At 49.9% G+C, this 18,510-nt stretch overlaps 1 protein-coding gene and 1 long non-coding RNA gene across 5 annotated transcripts; one reads left to right on the top strand and one right to left on the bottom strand.

The window, feature by feature from the left end:
* Positions 1-535: 535 nt before the first annotated feature.
* On the bottom strand, positions 536-16,357 carry LOC127880109 (uncharacterized). 4 transcript variants are annotated; one of them, XM_052427347.1, is made up of 5 exons: positions 7,663-7,946; positions 5,819-5,978; positions 1,395-1,715; positions 1,154-1,232; positions 536-1,072 (listed from the first exon to the last, which is right to left on the bottom strand). In XM_052427347.1, the coding sequence occupies exons 2-5, from the start codon at positions 5,835-5,837 to the stop codon at positions 832-834; spliced, it is 660 nt and encodes a 219-aa protein (XP_052283307.1). In that variant the 5' UTR covers positions 5,838-5,978; positions 7,663-7,946; the 3' UTR covers positions 536-831. The 4 variants fall into 4 exon arrangements, 2 of the variants coding, with proteins under 2 accessions (XP_052283307.1, XP_052283298.1); XM_052427338.1 differs by lacking the exons at positions 1,154-1,232; positions 1,395-1,715; positions 5,819-5,978; positions 7,663-7,946 and adding exons at positions 9,026-9,185; positions 11,191-11,271; positions 16,157-16,357; XR_008049426.1 differs by lacking the exons at positions 536-1,072; positions 1,154-1,232; positions 1,395-1,715; positions 5,819-5,978; positions 7,663-7,946 and adding exons at positions 5,585-5,737; positions 9,026-9,185; positions 10,469-10,765.
* LOC127880176 (uncharacterized) lies at positions 2,752-3,773 on the top strand. Its single transcript, XR_008049446.1, has 2 exons — positions 2,752-3,036; positions 3,597-3,773. It is a non-coding gene; the product is annotated as an uncharacterized LOC127880176 (long non-coding RNA).
* Positions 16,358-18,510: the final 2,153 nt, after the last annotated feature.

Here is an 18,510-nt window from a genome sequence, read left to right on the forward strand (position 1 = left end):
CCCAGGTCGACAGAGTCGCCCTCACGTTTGATTGATCTGGCTTCAAAGAACTGTTTAGACCTGTAGCTCAATGTAAATGTCCTTGCCAAAAGAGTTTCTCGCATTGTCTTGCCTTGGTATTGTTAAACTTGACGATCAGTCTGAGCACGCAGTTCACAAGATTGTAATGCTAAAGTTAGCCGATCTTATCCGTGTGTATTTAAGTGAAACATTTTAAAATCGTGCAAACAAGCAACTTCCGCTTCCTTATTGCGAGCTCTATGCATCTAAGCAGCCATATCAACATTTAGTTGAGATTTAAACATTTAGTTGAGCTTTAAACTGCTCGACCTTTAAGGTCATTTTGATTGGTGGCTTGAATACTTGAAACTGTTTTATATTTAACTTTTTTTACTTGTTACTATTTTGACCCTTTAGATTTTACCCATACGACTGTTTGTTTGGCCATTTGCTGCTTATATGGGATCCCTACCAGGATTTGAACCTGGATTTCCTCTCCATGTGGAAAGGTGTGTTTACTTTACACTATAAGGATATTCTCATTAACAGCAATATTGGTTACAATTATTTCTGTCAATTATATTAACTTTTTCACAAAGTCTTTACAAAAAAGTACAAAAATGCACACAAGCGACGTTATTTGGGTTTGAACATAAATTTAAACAAGCAATAAATAATAATATTTTTATGGAGATTTGCCAACCCAAATACCATCCGGTTGGAAGGCGGAAGCAGGGAGAAGATTGTAAGATTTGGTAGAACCAACCATCTGGCCCGCTTTGCAGGAGAGAGAAGGCAGAAACAGGCAGAAGAGTGTTAGACAAGACGGACCTATGGTAGAACCAACCATCTGGCCTGCTTGGGAGGGAGAGAAGGCAGAAACAGGGAGAAGAGTGTAAGACAAGCCAAACCTATGGCAGAACCAACCATCTGGCCCGCTTGGGAGGGCAGAGAAGGCGGAAGCAGGGAGAAGATTGTAAGACAAGACGGACCTATGGTTGAACCAACCATCTGGCCGTTGGGAGGGCAGAGAAGGCGGTCAGCAGGAAGAAGATTGCAAGACAAGACGGACCTATGGTAGAACCAACCATCTGGCCCGCTTGGGAGGAGAGATAAGGCAGAAACAGGGATGAGAGAGGAAGAAAAGACGGACCTATGGTAGAACCAACCATCTGGCCTGCTTGAAAGGGAGAGAAGGCAGAACAGGGAGAAGAGTGTAAGACAAGACAGACCTAGGGTAGAACCAACCATCTGGCCCGCTTGGGAGGGGAAAGAAGGCAGAAACAGGGAGAAGAGTGTAAGACAAGACTGACCTATGGTAGAACCAACCATCTGGCCTGCTTCGGAGGAGAGATAAGGCAGAAACAGGCAGAAGAGTGTAAGACAAGCCAAACCTATGGTAGAACCAACCATCTGGCCTGCTTGGGAGGGAGAGAAGGCAGAAACAGGGAGAAGAGTGTATGACAAGACGGACCTATGGTAGAACCAACCATCTGGCACGCTTGGGAGGGGAGAGAAGGCAGAAGCAGGGAGAAGAGTGTAAGACAAGACAGACCTATGGTAGAACCAACCATCTGGCCCGCTTGGGGGGAGAGAAGGCGGAAGCAGGGAGAAGAGTGTAAGACAAGACAGACCTATGGTAGAACCAACCATCTGGCCCGCTTGGGAGGGCAGAGAAGGCGGAAGCAGGGATGAGAGAGGAAGACAAGACGGACCTATGGTAGAACCAACCATCTGGCCTGCTTGAAAGGGAGAGAAGGCAGAGCAGGGAGAAGAGTGTAAGACAAGACAGACCTATGGTAGAACCAACCATCTGGCCCGCTTGGGAGGGGGGAGAAGGCAGAAACAGGAAGAAGAGTGTAAGACAAGATGGACCTACGGTAGAACCAACCATCTGGCCCGCTTTGGAGGAGATAAGGCAGAAACAGGCATAAGAGTGTAAGACAAGACGGACCTATGGTAGAACCAACCATCTGGCCTGCTTGGGAGGGAGAGAAGGCAGAAACAGGGAGAAGAGTGTAAGACAAGACAGACCTATGGTAGAACCAACCATCTGGCCCGCTTGGGAGGGCAGAGAAGGCAGAAGCAGGGATAAGATTGTAAGACAAGACGGACCTATGGTTAAACCAACCATCTGGACCGCTTGGGAGGGCAGAGATGGCGGAAGCAGGGAGAAGATTGCAAGACAAAACGGACCTATGGTAGAACCAACCATCTGGCCCGCTTAGGAGGAGAGATAAGGCAGAAATAGGGATGAGAGAGGAAGACAAGACGGACCTATGGTAGAACCAACCATCTGGCCCGCTTGAAAGGGAGAGAAGGCAGAACAGGGAGAAGAGTGTAAGACAAGACAGACCTATGGTAGAACCAACCATCTGGCCCGCTTGGGACGGGAAAGAAGGCAGAAACAGGGAGAAGAGTGTAAGACAAGACTGACCTATGGTAGAACCAACCATCTGGCCTGCTTTGGAGGAGAGATAAGGCAGAAACAGGCAGAAGAGTGTAAGACAAGACGGATCTATGGTAGAACCAACCATCTGGCCCGCTATGGAGGAGATAAGGCAGAAACAGGCAGAAGAGTGTAAGACAAGACGGACCTCAGGGTTCCCGCTGTCGATCGCCATTGGCGCCAATTGCGACAAAATAAAAAATATGGCGACAAAATTTCGTAAATGGCGATTTTAAAAAAATCGGCATTTTTCTGCGTTCATATTTTCTTAAAATGACAAAAGACGCTGTGTTTCCCAGCCGCTTTACGGCAGTCGTAATACTATAGATTTCCATGGTGTAAGCGATACAGCTGTAATCAATGGAGCGTGGTGCTGACTGCCGACTACCGCAAAGTGGAATGTTATGGTGATAATTGCGATTATCTGGGGTGTTGTTGCAAGTTATCTTAATTGGTCGGCAGTTTTATTGCTTCAGAGATAAGGCAATATTGAAATATACCGACTTTGCGCTTAAATGTGAAGTGTTTGTCACAGTGTTCGAAGCAGATTCAAGACCGTTAAATTGACAACAATGACAATCAAAAAGGTAAGTATCGATTGTTTTTAGAAAAATCGGTGTAATTATAGAAAATAGTAAAACATTTTACATCTATTGGTTCTATTTAAACGGTGACATATTGCTGTTTCACTCGTTAAAATGGCAAGTTCAGAGTGTAAAACGACTTTTAGAAAGTGAACATTAGATGCTGCTTATTTTGAGACTCATTCAAAATGCAAACGTTCCCACCGCTATTATTCACCAGCTAACAAACAAAAACCAAACAAAGACAGTTGTTTATCAGAATTTCATTTCCTTCAATATGATTTCCAACACACAATCTATGCTGTGTGAACTCTTTATATCCTCAACACTTATCAATTCATCCACTACCGGATGTACCTTAAAAAAAAGGTAAACATAGTTTATCACATGGAAATCAATTTGACATTTGATATACACAAATGCTTATTTTATTTGACTGTTGTGTTAAGGGCTCTATGTAGTAGATCATATGCTAGCACACATTTATATTATTTATATACTTCACATTCATTGATTATTATTAGTATTATATTAATATTATATTTCCCTTTTTGTATTTTCAGAATACCATAAAGCTTCTGAAGCACCAAAACTGTGGCAACATATTCAGGCTGCTAAGAAGGTGTCAATCAACAAGAGTTACAACTGATTGAATGTGCCTTTATTTAATTAACAATGTTAAATGTGTTGTTATTATTAATACTACTGTTATTAAATCAATTCCTTTAACATACTGTAAATGCTCAGTTTTTGTTTGTATTATAATAACATGATCTTCATTGCCCAAATGTAGCCCCAGTGTGGCGACAACTTTTTAAATTTGGCGAAAGTAAGTGGCGACAACTTTTGAAAGCCCAGAGGGAACCCTGGGACCTATGGTAGAACCAACCATCTGGCCTGCTTGGGAGGGAAAGAAGGCAGAAACTGGGAGAAGAGTGTAAGACAAGACAGACCTATGGTAGAACCAACCATCTGGCCCGCTTGGGGGAGAGAAGGCGGAAGCAGGGAGAAGAGTGTAAGACAAGACAGACCTATGGTAAAACCAACCATCTGGTCCGCTTGGGAGGAGAGAAGGCAGAAACAGGGATGAGAGAGGAAGAGAAGACGGACCTATGGTAGAACCAACCATCTGGCACACTTGGGAGGGAGAGAAGGCAGAAACAGGGAGAAGAGTGTAAGACAAGACAGACCTATGGTAGAACCAACCATCTGGCCCGCTTGGGAAGGCAGAGAAGGCGGAAGCAGGGAGAAGATTGTAAGACAAGACGGACCTATGGTTGAACCAACCATCTGGCCATTGGGAGGGCAGAAAAGGCGGAAGCAGGGAGAAGAGTGTAAGACAAGACGGACCTATGGTAGAACCAACCATCTGGCCCGCTTGGGAGGAGAGATAAGGCAGAAACAGGGATGAGAGAGGAAGACAAGATGGACCTATGGTAGAACCAACCATCTGGCCTGCTTGAAATGGAGAGAAGGCAGAACAGGGAGAAGAGTGTAAGACAAGATGGACCTATGGTAGAACCAACCATCTTGCCCGATTGGGACGGGAAAGAAGGCAGAAACAGGGAGAAGAGTGTAAGACAAGACTGACCTATGGTAGAACCAACCATCTGGCCTGCTTAGGAGGAGAGATAAGGCAGAAACAGGCAGAAGAGTGTAAGACAAGACGGACCTATGGTAGAACCAACCATCTGGCCCAATTTGGAGGAGATAAGGCAAAAGAGTGTAATACAAGACGGACCTATGGTAGAACCAACCATCGTGCCTGCTTGGGAGGGAAAGAAGGCAGAAACTGGGAGAAGAGTGTAAGACAAGACTGACCTATGGTAGAACCAACCATCTGGCCTGCTTCCGAGGAGAGCTAAGGCAGAAACAGGCAGAAGAGTGTAAGACAAGACGGACCTATGGTAGAACCAACCATCTGGCCTGCTTGGGAAGGAGAGAAGGCAGAAACAGGGAGAAGAGTGTATGACAAGACGGACCTATGGTAGAACCAACCATCTGGCACGCTTGGGAGGGGAGAGAAGGCGGAAGCAGGGAGAAGAGTGTAAGACAAGACAGACCTATGGTAGAACCAACCATCTGGCCCGTTTGGGGGGAGAGAAGGCCGAAGCAGGGAGAAGAGTGTAAGACAAGACAGACCTATGGTAGAACCAACCATCTGGCCCGCTTGGGAGGGCAGAGAAGGCGGAAGCAGGGATGAGAGAGGAAGACAAGACGGACCTATGGTAGAACCAACCATCTGGCCTGCTTGAAAGGGAGAGAAGGCAGAGCAGGGAGAAGAGTGTAAGACAAGACAGACCTATGGTAGAACCAACCATCTGGCCTGCTTTGGAGGGGGGAAAAGGCAGAAACAGGGAGAAGAGTGTAAGACCAGACGGACCTACGGTAGAACCAACCATCTGGCCCGCTTTGGAGGAGATAAGGCAGAAACAGGCACAAGAGTGTAAGACAAGACGGACCTATGGTAGAACCAACCAACTGGCCTGCTTGGGAGGGAGAGAAGGCAGAAACAGGTAGAAGAGTGTAAGACAAGACAGACCTATGGTAGAACCAACCATCTGGCCCGCTTGGGAGGGCAGAGAAGGCAGAAGCAGGGAGAAGATTGTAAGACAAGACGGACCTATGGTTAAACCAACCATCTGGCCCGCTTGGGAGGGCAGAGAAGGCGGAAGCAGGGAGAAGATTGCAAGACAAGACGGACCTATGGTAGAACCAACCATCTGGCCCGCTTGGGAGGAGAGATAAGGCAGAAATAGGGATGAGAGAGGAAGACAAGACGGACCTATGGTAGAACCAACCATCTGGCCTGCTTGAAAGGGAGAGAAGGCAGAACAGGGAGAAGAGTGTAAGACAAGACAGACCTATGGTAGAACCAACCATCTGGCCCGCTTGGGACGGGAAAGAAGGCAGAAACAGGGAGAAGAGTGTAAGACAAGACTGACCTATGGTAGAACCAACCATCTGGCCTGCTTTGGAGGAGAGATAAGGCAGAAACAGGCAGAAGAGTGTAAGACAAGACGGACCTATGGTAGAACCAACCATCTGGCCCGCTTTGGAGGAGATAAGGCAGAAACAGGCAGAAGAGTGTAAGACAAGACGGACCTATGGTAGAACCAACCATCTGGCCTGCTTTGGAGGAGAGATAAGGCAGAAACAGGCAGAAGAGTGTAAGACAAGACGGACCTATGGTAGAACCAACCATCTGGCCCGCTTGGGAGGAGAGATAAGGCAGAAAACAGGGATGAGAGAGGAAGACAAGACGGACCTATGGTAGAACCAACCATCTGGCCTGCTTGAAAGGGATAGAAGGCAGAACAGGGAGAAGAGTGTAAGACAAGACATACCTATGGTAGAACCAACCATCTGACCCGCTTGGGGGGAGAGAAGGCGGAAGCAGGGAGAAGAGTTTAAGACAAGACAGACCTATGGTAGAACCAACCATCTGGCCCGCTTGGGAGGAGAGAAGGCAGAAACAGGGATGAGAGAGGAAGACAAGACGGACCTATGGTAGAACCAACCATCTGGCACGCTTGGGAAGGAGAGAAGGCAGAAACAGGGAGAAGAGTGTTAGACAAGACAGACCTATGGTTGTACCAACCATCTGGCCCGCTTGGAAGGAGAGGTAAGGCAGAAACAGGGATGAGAGAGGAAGACAAGACGGACCTATGGTAGAACCAACCATCTGGCCTGCTTGAAAGGGAGAGAAGGCAGAACAGGGAGAAGAGTGTAAGACAAGACAGACCTATGGTAGAACCAACCATCTGGCCCGCTTGGGAGGGGAGGGAAGGCAGAAACAGGGAGAAGAGTGTAAGACAAGACAGACCTACGGTAGAACCAACCATCTGGCCCGCTTTGGAGGAGATAAGGCAGAAACAGGCATAAGAGTGTAAGACAAGACGGACCTATGGTAGAACCAACCATCTGGCCCGCTTGGGAGGGCAGAGAAGGCGGAAGCAGGGAGAAGATTGTAAGACAAGACGGACCTATGGTTAAACCAATCATCTGGCCCGCTTGGGAGGAGAGATAAGGCAGAAATAGGGATGAGAGAGGAAGACAAGACGGACCTATGGTAGAACCAACCATCTGGCCTGCTTGAAAGGGATAGAAGGCAGAACAGGGAGAAGAGTGTAAGACAAGACAGACCTATGGTAGAACCAACCATCTGGCCCGCTTGGGACGGGAAAGAAGGCAGAAACAGGGAGAAGAGTGTAAGACAAGACTGACCTATGGTAGAACCAACCATCTGGCCTGCTTTGGAGGAGAGATAAGGCAGAAACAGGCAGAAGAGTGTAAGACAAGACGGACCTATGGTAGAACCAACCATCTGGCCCGCTTTGGAGGAGATAAGGCAGAAACAGGCAGAAGAGTGTAAGACAAGACGGACCTATGGTAGAACCAACCATCTGGCCTGCTTGAAAGGGAGAGAAGGCAGAAGCAGGGAGAAGAGTGTAAGACAAGACAGACCTATGGTAGAACCAACCATCTGGCCCGCGTGGGACGGGAAAGAAGGCAGAAGCAGGGAGAAGAGTGTAAGACAAGACTGACCTATGGTAGAACAAACCATCTGGCCTGCTTTGGAGGAGAGATAAGGCAGAAACAGGCAGAAGAGTGTAAGACAAGACGGACCTATGGTAGAACCAACCATCTGGCCCGCTTTGGAGGAGATAAGGCAGAAACAGGCAGAAGAGTGTAAGACAAGACGGACCTATGGTAGAACCAACCATCTGGCCTGCTTGGGAGGGAAAGAAGGCAGAAACTGGGAGAAGAGTGTAAGACAAGACAGACCTATGGTAGAACCAACCATCTGGCCCGCTTGGGGGGAGAGAAGGCGGAAGCAGGGAGAAGAGTGTAAGACAAGACAGACCTATGGTAGAACCAACCATCTGGCCCGCGTGGGACGGGAAAGAAGGCAGAAACAGGGAGAAGAGTGTAAGACAAGACAGACCTATGGTAGAACCAACCATCTGGCCCGCTTGGGAGGGCAGAGAAGGCGGAAGCAGGGATGAGAGAGGAAGACAAGACGGACCTATGGTAGAACCAACCATCTGGCCTGCTTGAAAGGGAGAGAAGGCAGAGCAGGGAGAAGAGTGTAAGACAAGACAGACCTATGGTAGAACCAACCATCTGGCCTGCTTGGGAGGGGGGAAAAGGCAGAAACAGGGAGAAGAGTGTAAGACCAGACGGACCTACGGTAGAACCAACCATCTGGCCCGCTTTGGAGGAGATAAGGCAGAAACAGGCATAAGAGTGTAAGACAAGACGGACCTATGGTAGAACCAACCAACTGGCCTGCTTGGGAGGGAGAGAAGGCAGAAACAGGTAGAAGAGTGTAAGACAAGACAGACCTATGGTAGAACCAACCATCTGGCCCGCTTGGGAGGGCAGAGAAGGCAGAAGCAGGGAGAAGATTGTAAGACAAGACGGACCTATGGTTAAACCAACCATCTGGCCCGCTTGGGAGGGCAGAGAAGGCGGAAGCAGGGAGAAGATTGCAAGACAAGACGGACCTATGGTAGAACCAACCATCTGGCCCGCTTGGGAGGAGAAATAAGGCAGAAATAGGGATGAGAGAGGAAGACAAGACGGACCTATGGTAGAACCAACCATCTGGCCTGCTTGAAAGGGAGAGAAGGCAGAACAGGGAGAAGAGTGTAAGACAAGACAGACCTATGGTAGAACCAACCATCTGGCCCGCTTGGGACGGGAAAGAAGGCAGAAACAGGGAGAAGAGTGTAAGACAAGACTGACCTATGGTAGAACCAACCATCTGGCCTGCTTTGGAGGAGAGATAAGGCAGAAACAGGCAGAAGAGTGTAAGACAAGACGGACCTATGGTAGAACCAACCATCTGGCCCGCTTTGGAGGAGATAAGGCAGAAACATGCAGAAGAGTGTAAGACAAGACGGACCTATGGTAGAACCAACCATCTGGCCTGCTTTGGAGGAGAGATAAGGCAGAAACAGGCAGAAGAGTGTAAGACAAGACGGACCTATGGTAGAACCAACCATCTGGCCCGCTTGGGAGGAGAGATAAGGCAGAAACAGGGATGAGAGAGGAAGACAAGACGGACCTATGGTAGAACCAACCATCTGGCCTGCTTGAAAGGGAGAGAAGGCAGAACAGGGAGAAGAGTGTAAGACAAGACAGACCTATGGTAGAACCAACCATCTGACCCGCTTGGGGGGAGAGAAGGCGGAAGCAGGGAGAAGAGTTTAAGACAAGACAGACCTATGGTAGAACCAACCATCTGGCCCGCTTGGGAGGAGAGAAGGCAGAAACAGGGATGAGAGAGGAAGACAAGACGGACCTATGGTAGAACCAACCATCTGGCACGCTTGGGAGGGAGAGAAGGCAGAAACAGGGAGAAGAGTGTTAGACAAGACAGACCTATGGTTGTACCAACCATCTGGCCCGCTTGGAAGGAGAGATAAGGCAGAAACAGGGATGAGAGAGGAAGACAAGACGGACCTATGGTAGAACCAACCATCTGGCCTGCTTGAAAGGGAGAGAAGGCAGAACAGGGAGAAGAGTGTAAGACAAGACAGACCTATGGTAGAACCAACCATCTTGCCACGCTTGGGAGGGGAGGGAAGGCAGAAACAGGGAGAAGAGTGTAAGACAAGACAGACCTACGGTAGAACCAACCATCTGGCCCGCTTTGGAGGAGATAAGGCAGAAACAGGCAAAAGAGTGTAAGACAAGACGGACCTATGGTAGAACCAACCATCTGGCCCGCTTGGGAGGGCAGAGAAGGCGGAAGCAGGGAGAAGATTGTAAGACAAGACGGACCTATGGTTAAACCAATCATCTGGCCCGCTTGGGAGGAGAGATAAGGCAGAAATAGGGATGCGAGAGGAAGACAAGACGGACCTATGGTAGAACCAACCATCTGGCCTGCTTGAAAGGGATAGAAGGCAGAACAGGGAGAAGAGTGTAAGACAAGACAGACCTATGGTAGAACCAACCATCTGGCCCGCTTGGGACGGGAAAGAAGGCAGAAACAGGGAGAAGAGTGTAAGACAAGACTGACCTATGGTAGAACCAACCATCTGGCCTGCTTTGGAGGAGAGATAAGGCAGAAACAGGCAGAAGAGTGTAAGACAAGACGGACCTATGGTAGAACCAACCATCTGGCCCGCTTTGGAGGAGATAAGGCAGAAACAGGCAGAAGAGTGTAAGACAAGACGGACCTATGGTAGAACCAACCATCTGGCCTGCTTGAAAGGGAGAGAAGGCAGAAGCAGGGAGAAGAGTGTAAGACAAGACAGACCTATGGTAGAACCAACCATCTGGCCTGCGTGGGACGGGAAAGAAGGCAGAAACAGGGAGAAGAGTGTAAGACAAGACTGACCTATGGTAGAACCAACCATCTGGCCTGCTTTGGAGGAGAGATAAGGCAGAAACAGGCAGAAGAGTGTAAGACAAGACGGACCTATGGTAGAACCAACCATCTGGCCCGCTTTGGAGGAGATAAGGCAGAAACAGGCAGAAGAGTGTAAGACAAGACGGACCTATGGTAGAACCAACCATCTGGCCTGCTTGGGAGGGAAAGAAGGCAGAAACTGGGAGAAGAGTGTAAGACAAGACAGACCTATGGTAGAACCAACCATCTGGCCCGCTTGGGGGGAGAGAAGGCGGAAGCAGGGAGAAGAGTGTAAGACAAGACAGACCTATGGTAGAACCAACCATCTGGCCCACTTGGGAGGAGAGAAGGCAGAAACAGGGATGGGAGAGGAAGACAAGACGGACCTATGGTAGAACCAACCATCTGGCACGCTTGGGAGGGAGAGAAGGCAGAAACAGGGAGAAGAGTGTAAGACAAGACAGACCTATGGTAGAACCAACCATCTGGCCCGCTTGGGAGGGCAGAGAAGGCGGAAGCAGGGAGAAGATTGTAAGACAAGACGGACCGGACCTATGGTTGAACCAACCATCTGGCCGTTGGGAGGGCAGAAAAGGCGGAAGCAGGGAGAAGATTGCAAGACAAGACGGACCTATGGTAGAACCAACCATCTGGCCCGCTTGGGAGGAGAGATAAGGCAGAAACAGGGATGAGAGAGGAAGACAAGATGGACCTATGGTAGAACCAACCATCTGGCCTGCTTGAAAGGGAGAGAAGGCAGAACAGGGAGAAGAGTGTAAGACAAGATGGACCTATGGTAGAACCAACCATCTGGCCCGCTTGGGACGGGAAAGAAGGCAGAAACAGGGAGAAGAGTGTAAGACAAGACTGACCTATGGTAGAATCAACCATCTGGCCTGCTTTGGAGGAGAGATAAGGCAGAAACAGGCAGAAGAGTGTAAGACAAGACGGACCTATGGTAGAACCAACCATCTGGCCCGCTTTGGAGGAGATAAGGCAGAAACAGGCAGAAGAGTGTAATACAAGACGGACCTATGGTAGAACCAACCATTTGGCCTGCTTGGGAGGGAAAGAAGGCAGAAACTGGGAGAAGAGTGTAAGACAAGACAGACCTATGGTAGAACCAACCATCTGGCCCGCTTGGGGGAGAGAAGGCGGAAGCAGGGAGAAGAGTGTAAGACAAGACAGACCTATGGTAGAACCAACCATCTGGCCCGCGTGGGACGGGAAAGAAGGCAGAAACAGGGAGAAGATTGTAAGACAAGACAGACCTATGGTTGAACCAACCATCTGGTCGTTGGGAGGGCAGAGAAGGCGGAAGCAGGGAGAAGATTGCAAGACAAGACGGACCTATGGTAGAACCAACCATCTGGCCCGCTTGGGAGGAGAGATAAGGCAGAAACAGGGATGAGAGAGGAAGACCAGACGGACCTATGGTAGAACCAACCATCTGGCCTGCTTGAAAGGGAGAGAAGGCAGAACAGGGAGAAGAGTGTAAGACAAGACAGACCTATGGTAGAACCAACCATCTGACCCGCTTGGGGGGAGAGAAGGCGGAAGCAGGGAGAAGAGTTTAAGACAAGACAGACCTATGGTAGAACCAACCATCTGGCCCGCTTGGGAGGAGAGAAGGCAGAAACAGGGATGAGAGAGGAAGACAAGACAGACCTATGGTAGAACCAACCATCTGGCACGCTTGGGAGGGAGAGAAGGCAGAAACAGGGAGAAGAGTGTTAGACAAGACAGACCTATGGTTGTACCAACCATCTGGCCCGCTTGGGAGGAGAGATAAGGCAGAAACAGGGATGAGAGAGGAAGACAAGACGGACCTATGGTAGAACCAACCATCTGGCCTGCTTGAAAGGGAGAGAAGGCAGAACAGGAAGAAGAGTGTAGACAAGACAGACCTATGGTAGAACCAACCATCTGGCCCGCTTGGGAGGGGAGGGAAGGCAGCAACAGGGAGAAGAGTGTTAGACAAGACAGACCTACGGTAGAACCAACCATCTGGCCCGCTTTGGAGGAGATAAGGCAGAAACAGGCATAAGAGTGTAAGACAAGACGGACCTATGGTAGAACCAACCATCTGGCCCGCTTGGGAGGGCAGAGAAGGCGGAAGCAGGGAGAAGATTGTAAGACAAGACGGACCTATGGTTAAACCAACCATCTGGCCCGCTTGGGAGGAGAGATAAGGCAGAAGAATAGGGATGAGAGAGGAAGACAAGACGGACCTATGGTAGAACCAACATCTGGCCTGCTTGAAAGGGAGAGAAGGCAGAACAGGGAGAAGAGTGTAAGACAAGACAGACCTATGGTAGAACCAACCATCTGGCCCGCTTAGGACGGGAAAGAAGGCAGAAACAGGGAGAAGAGTGTAAGAAAAGACTGACCTATGGTAGAACCAACCATCTGGCCTGCTTTGGAGGAGAGATAAGGCAAAAACAGGCAGAAGAGTGTAAGACAAGACGGACCTATGGTAGAACCAACCATCTGGCCCGCTTTGGAGGAGATAAGGCAGAAACAGACAGAAGAGTGTAAGACAAGACGGACCTATGGTAGAACCAACCATCTGGCCTGCTTGAAAGGGAGAGAAGGCAGAACAGGGAGAAGAGTGTAAGACAAGACAGACCTATGGTAGAACCAACCATCTGGCCCGCGTGGGACGGGAAAGAAGGCAGAAACAGGGAGAAGAGTGTAAGACAAGACGGACCTATGGGTAGAACCAACCATCTGGCCTGCTTTGGAGGAGATATAAGGCAGAAACAGGCAGAAGAGTGTAAGACAAGACGGACCTATGGTAGAACCAACCATCTGGCCCGCTTTGGGAGGAGATAAGGCAGAAACAGGCAGAAGAGTGTAAGACAAGACGGACCTATGGTAGAACCAACCATCTGGCCTGCTTGGGAGGGAAAAAGAAGGCAGAAACTGGGAGAAGAGTGTAAGACAAGGACAGACCTATGGTAGAAACCAACCATCTGCCCGCTTGGGGGGAGAGAATGCGGAAGCAGGGAGAAGAGTGTAAAGACAAGACAGACCTATGGTAGAACCAACCATCTGGCACACTTGGGAGGAGAGAAGGCAGAAACAGGGATGAGAGAGGAAGACAAGACGGACCTATGGGTAGAACCAACCATCTGGCACGCTTGGGAGGGAGAGAAGGCAGAAACAGGGAGAAGAGTGTAAGACAAGACAGACCTATGGTTGAACCAACCATCTGGCCCGCTTGGGAGGGCAGAGAAGGCTGAATCAGGGAGAAGATTGGCAAGACAAGAAGGACCTATGGTAGAACCAACCATCTGGCCCACTTGGGTGGAGAGATAAGGCAGAAACAGGGATGAGAGAGGAAGACAAGATGGACCTATGGTAGAACCAACCATCTGGCCTGCTTGAAAGGGAGAGAAGGCACAACAGGGAGAAGAGTGTAAGACAAGACAGACCTATGGTAGAACAAACAATCTGGCCCGCTTGGAACGGGAAAGAAGGCAGAAACATGGAGAAGAGTGTAAGACAAGACTGACCTATGGTAGAACAACCATCTGGCCTGCTTTGGTGGAGAGATAAGGCAGAAACAGGCAGAAGAGTGTAAGCCAAGACGGACCTATGGTAGAACCAACCATCTGGCCCGCTTTGGAGGAGATAAGGCAGAAACAGGCAGAAGAGTGTAAGACAAGACGGACCTATGTAGAACCAACCATCTGGCCTGCTTGGGAGGGAGAGAAGGCAAAACAGGGAGAAGAGTGTAAAGACAAGACGGACCTATGGTAGAACCAAACCATCTGGAACCGCTTGGGAGGGCAGAGAAGGCGGAAGCAGGGAGAATATTGTAAGACAAGAAGGACCTATGGTTGAACCAACCATCTGGCCCGCTTGGGAGGGCAGAGAAGGCGGAAGCAGGGAGAAGATTGGCAAGACAAGACGGACCTATGGTAGAACCAACCATCTTGGCCTGCTTGGGAGGAGAGATAAGGCAGAAATAGGTATGAGAGAGGAAGACAAGACGGACCTATGGTAGAACCAACCATCTGGCCCTGCTTGAAAGGGAGAGAAGGCAGAACAGGGAGAAGGAGTGCAAGACAAGACAGACCTATGGTAGAACCAACCATCTGGCCCGCTTGGGACGGGAAAGAAGCAGAAACAGGGAGAAGAGTGTTAGACAAGACTGACCTATGGTAGAACCAACCATTGGCCTGCTTGGAGGAGAGATAAGGCAGAAACAGGCAGAAGAGTGTAAGACAAGACGGACCTATGGTAGAACCAACCATCTGCCCGCTTTGAAGGAGAGTAGAGGCAGAAACAGGCAGAAGAGTGTAAAACGAGATGGACCTATGGTAGAACCAACCATCTGGCCTGCTTGGGAGGGAAAGAAGGCAGAAACCTGGGAGAGGAGTGTAAGACCAATACAGACCTATTGGTAGAACTAACCATCTGGCCCGCTTGGGGGGAGAAGGCGGAAGCAGGGAGAAGAGTGTAAGACAAGACGGACCTATGGTAGAACCAACCATCTGGCCCGATTGGGAGGAGAGAAGGCAGAAACAGGGATGAGAGAGGAAGACAAGACGGACCTATGGTAGAACCAACCATCTGGCACGCTTGGGAGGGAGAGAAAGGCAGAAACAGGGATAAGAGTGTAATACAAGACAGACCTATTGTAGAACCAACCATCTGGCCCGCTTGGGAGGGCAGAGAAGGCGGAAGCAGGGAGAAGATTATAAGACAAGACAGACCTATGGTAGAACCAACAATCTGGCCCGCTTGGGAGGGCAGAGAAGGCGGAAGCAGGGAGAAGATTGTAAGACAAGACGGAGCTATGGTTGAACCAACCATCTGGCCGTTGGGAGGGCAGAGAGGCGGAAGCAGGGAGAAGATTGCAAGACAAGACGGAACTATGGTAGAACCAACCATCTGGCCTGCTTGGGAGGAGAGATAAGGCAGAAATAGGTACGAGAGAGGAAGACAAGACGGACCTATGGTAGAACCAACCATCTGGCCTGCTTGAAAGGGAGAGAAGGCAGAACAGGGAGAAGAGTGCAAGACAAGACAGACCTATGGTAGAACCAACCATCTGGCCGCTTGGGAGGGGAGAGAAGGGGGAAGCAGGGAGAAGAGTGTAAGACAAGACAGACCTATGGTAGAACCAACCATCTGGCACGCTTGGGGGGAGAGAAGGCGGAAGCAGGGAGAAGAGTGTAAGACAAGACAGACCTATGGTAGAACCAACCATCTGGCCCGCTTGGGAGGAGAGAAGGCAGAAACAGGGATGAGAGAGGAAGACAAGACGGACCTATGGTAGAACCAACCATCTGGCACGCTTGGAGGGAGAGAAGGCAGAAACAGGGAGAAGAGTGTAAGACAAGACAGACCTATGGTAGAACCAACCATCTGGCCCGCTTGGGAGGGCAGAGAAGGCGGAAGCAGGGAGAAGATTGTAACACAAGACGGACCTATGGTTGAACCAACCATCTGGCCGTTGGGAGGGCAGAGAAGGCCGAAGCAGGGAGAAGATTGCAAGACAAGACGGACCTATGGTAGAACCAACCATCTGGCCCGCTTAGGAGGAAGATAAGGCAGAAACAGGGATGAGAGAGGAAGACAAGACGGACCTATGATACAACCAACCATCTGGCCTGCTTGAAAGGGAGAGAAGGCAGAACAGGGAGAAGAGTGTAAGACAGACAGACCTATGGTAGAACCAACATCTGGCCCGCTTGGGGTGGGAAGAAGGCAGAAACAGGGAGAAGAGTGTAAGACAAGACTGACCTATGGTAGAACCAACCATCTGGCCTGCTTTGGAGGAGAGATAAGGCAGAAACAGGCAGAAGAGTGTAAGACAAGACGGACCTATGGTAGAACCAACCATCTGGCCTGCTTTGGAGGAGAGATAAGGCAGAAAAAGGCAGAAGAGTGTAAGGCAAGACGGACCTATGGTAGAACCAACCATCTGGCCTGCTTGGGAGGGAGAGAAGGCAGAAACAGGAGAAGAGTGTAAGATAAGACAGACCTATGGTAGAACCAACCATCTGGCCCGCTTGGGAGGGGTGGGAAGGCAAAAGTAGGGAGAAGAGTGTAAGACAAGACAGACCTATGGTAGAACCAACCATCTGGCCCGCTTGGGAGGGGAAAGAAGGCAGAAACAGGGAGAAGAGTGTAAGACAAGACGGACCTACGGTAGAACCAACCATCTGGCCAGCTTTGGTGAGATAAGGCAGAAACAGGCAGAAGAGTGTAAGACAGACGGACCTATGGTAGAACCAACCATCTGGCCTGCTTGGGAGGGCAGAGAAGGCAGAAACAGGAGAAGAGTGTAAGACAAGACGGACCTATGGTAGAACCAACCATCTGGCCCCGCTTGGGGGGAGAAGAAGCGAAAGCAGGGAGAAGAGTGTAAGACAAGACAGACCTATGGTAGAACCAACCATCTGGCCCGCTTGGGGGAGAGAGGCGGAAGCAGGGAGAAGAGTGTAAGCCAAGACAGACCTATGGTAGAACCAACCATCTGGCCCGCTTGGGAGGAGAGAAGGCAGAAACAGGGATGAGAGAGGAAGACAAGACGGACCTATGGTAGAACCAACCATCTTGGCATGCTTGGGAGGGAGAGAAGGCAGAAACAGGGAGAAGAGTGTAAGACAAAGACAGACCTATGGTAGAACCAACCATCTGGCCCGCTTGGGAGGGCAGAGAAGGCGGAAGCAGGGAGAAGATTGTAAGACAAGACGGACCTATGGTTTGAACCAACCCATCTGGCCGTTGGGAGGGCAGAGAATGCGAAAGCAGGGAGAAGATTGCAAGACAAGATGAACCTATGGTAGAACCAACAATCTGGCCTGCTTGGGAGGAGAGATAAGGCAGAAACAGGGATGAGAGAGGAAGACAAGACGGACCTATGGTAGAAGAACCAACCATCTGGCCTGCTTGAAAGGGAGAGAAGGCAGAACAGGGAGAAGAGTGTAAGACAAGACAGACCTATGGTAGAACCAACCATCTGGCCTGCTTGGGAGGGAGAGAAGGCAGAAACAGGGAGAAGAGTGTAAGACAAGACGGACCTATGGTAGAATCAACATCTGGCACGCTTGGGAGGGCAGAGAAGGCGGAAGCAGGGAGAAGAGTGTAAGACAAGATAGACCAATGGTAGAAACCAACCATCTGGCCCGCTTGGGGAGAGAAGGCGGAGCAGGGAGAAGAGTGTAAGACAAGACAGACCTATGTAGAACCAACCATCTGGCCCGCTTGGAGGAGAGAAGGCAGAAACAGTGATGAGAGAGGAGACAAGACGGACCTATGGTAGAACCAACCATCTGGTATGCTGGGAGGGAGAGAAGGCAGAAACAGGGAGAAGAGTGTAAGACAAGACAGACCTATGGTAGAACCAACCATCTTGCCCACTTGGAGGGCAGAGAAGGCGGAAGCAGGGAGAAGATTTAAGACAAGACGGACCTATGGTTGAACTAACCATCTGGCCGTTGGGAGGGCAGAGGATGCGGAAGCAGGGAGAAGATTGCAAGACAAGACGGACCTATGGTAGAACCAACCATCTGGCCCGCTTGGAGGAGAGATAAGGCAGAAACAGGGATGAAGAGGAAGACAAGACGGACCTATGGTAGAACCAACCATCTGGCCTGCTTGAAAGGGAGAGAAGGCAGAACAGGGAGAAGAGTGGTAAGACAAGACAGACCTATGGTAGAACCAAACCATCTGGCCCGCTTGGGACGGGAAAGAAGGCAGAAACAGGGAGAAGAGTGTAAGACAAGACTGACCTATGGTAGAACCAACCATCTGGCCTGCTTTGGAGGAGAGATAAGGCAGAAACAGGCAAAAAGAGTGTAAAAACAAGACGGACCTATGATAGAACCAACCATCTGGCCTGCTTGGGAGGGAGAGAAGGCAGAAACAGGGAGAAGAGTGTAAGACAAGACGGACCTATGGTAGAACCAATCATCTGGCACGCTTGGGAGGGGAGAGAAGGCGGAAGCAGGGAGAAGAGTGTAGAACAAGACAGACCTATGGTAGAACCAACCATCTGGCCCGCTTGGGGGAGAGAAGGCGGAAGCAGGGAGAAGAGTGTAAGGCAAGACAGACCTATGGTAGAACCAACCATCTGGCCCGCTTGGGAGGAG

This window comes from Dreissena polymorpha, chromosome 1 (genome assembly GCF_020536995.1).
Source record: "Dreissena polymorpha isolate Duluth1 chromosome 1, UMN_Dpol_1.0, whole genome shotgun sequence".
Lineage (NCBI taxonomy): Eukaryota > Metazoa > Mollusca > Bivalvia > Myida > Dreissenidae > Dreissena > Dreissena polymorpha.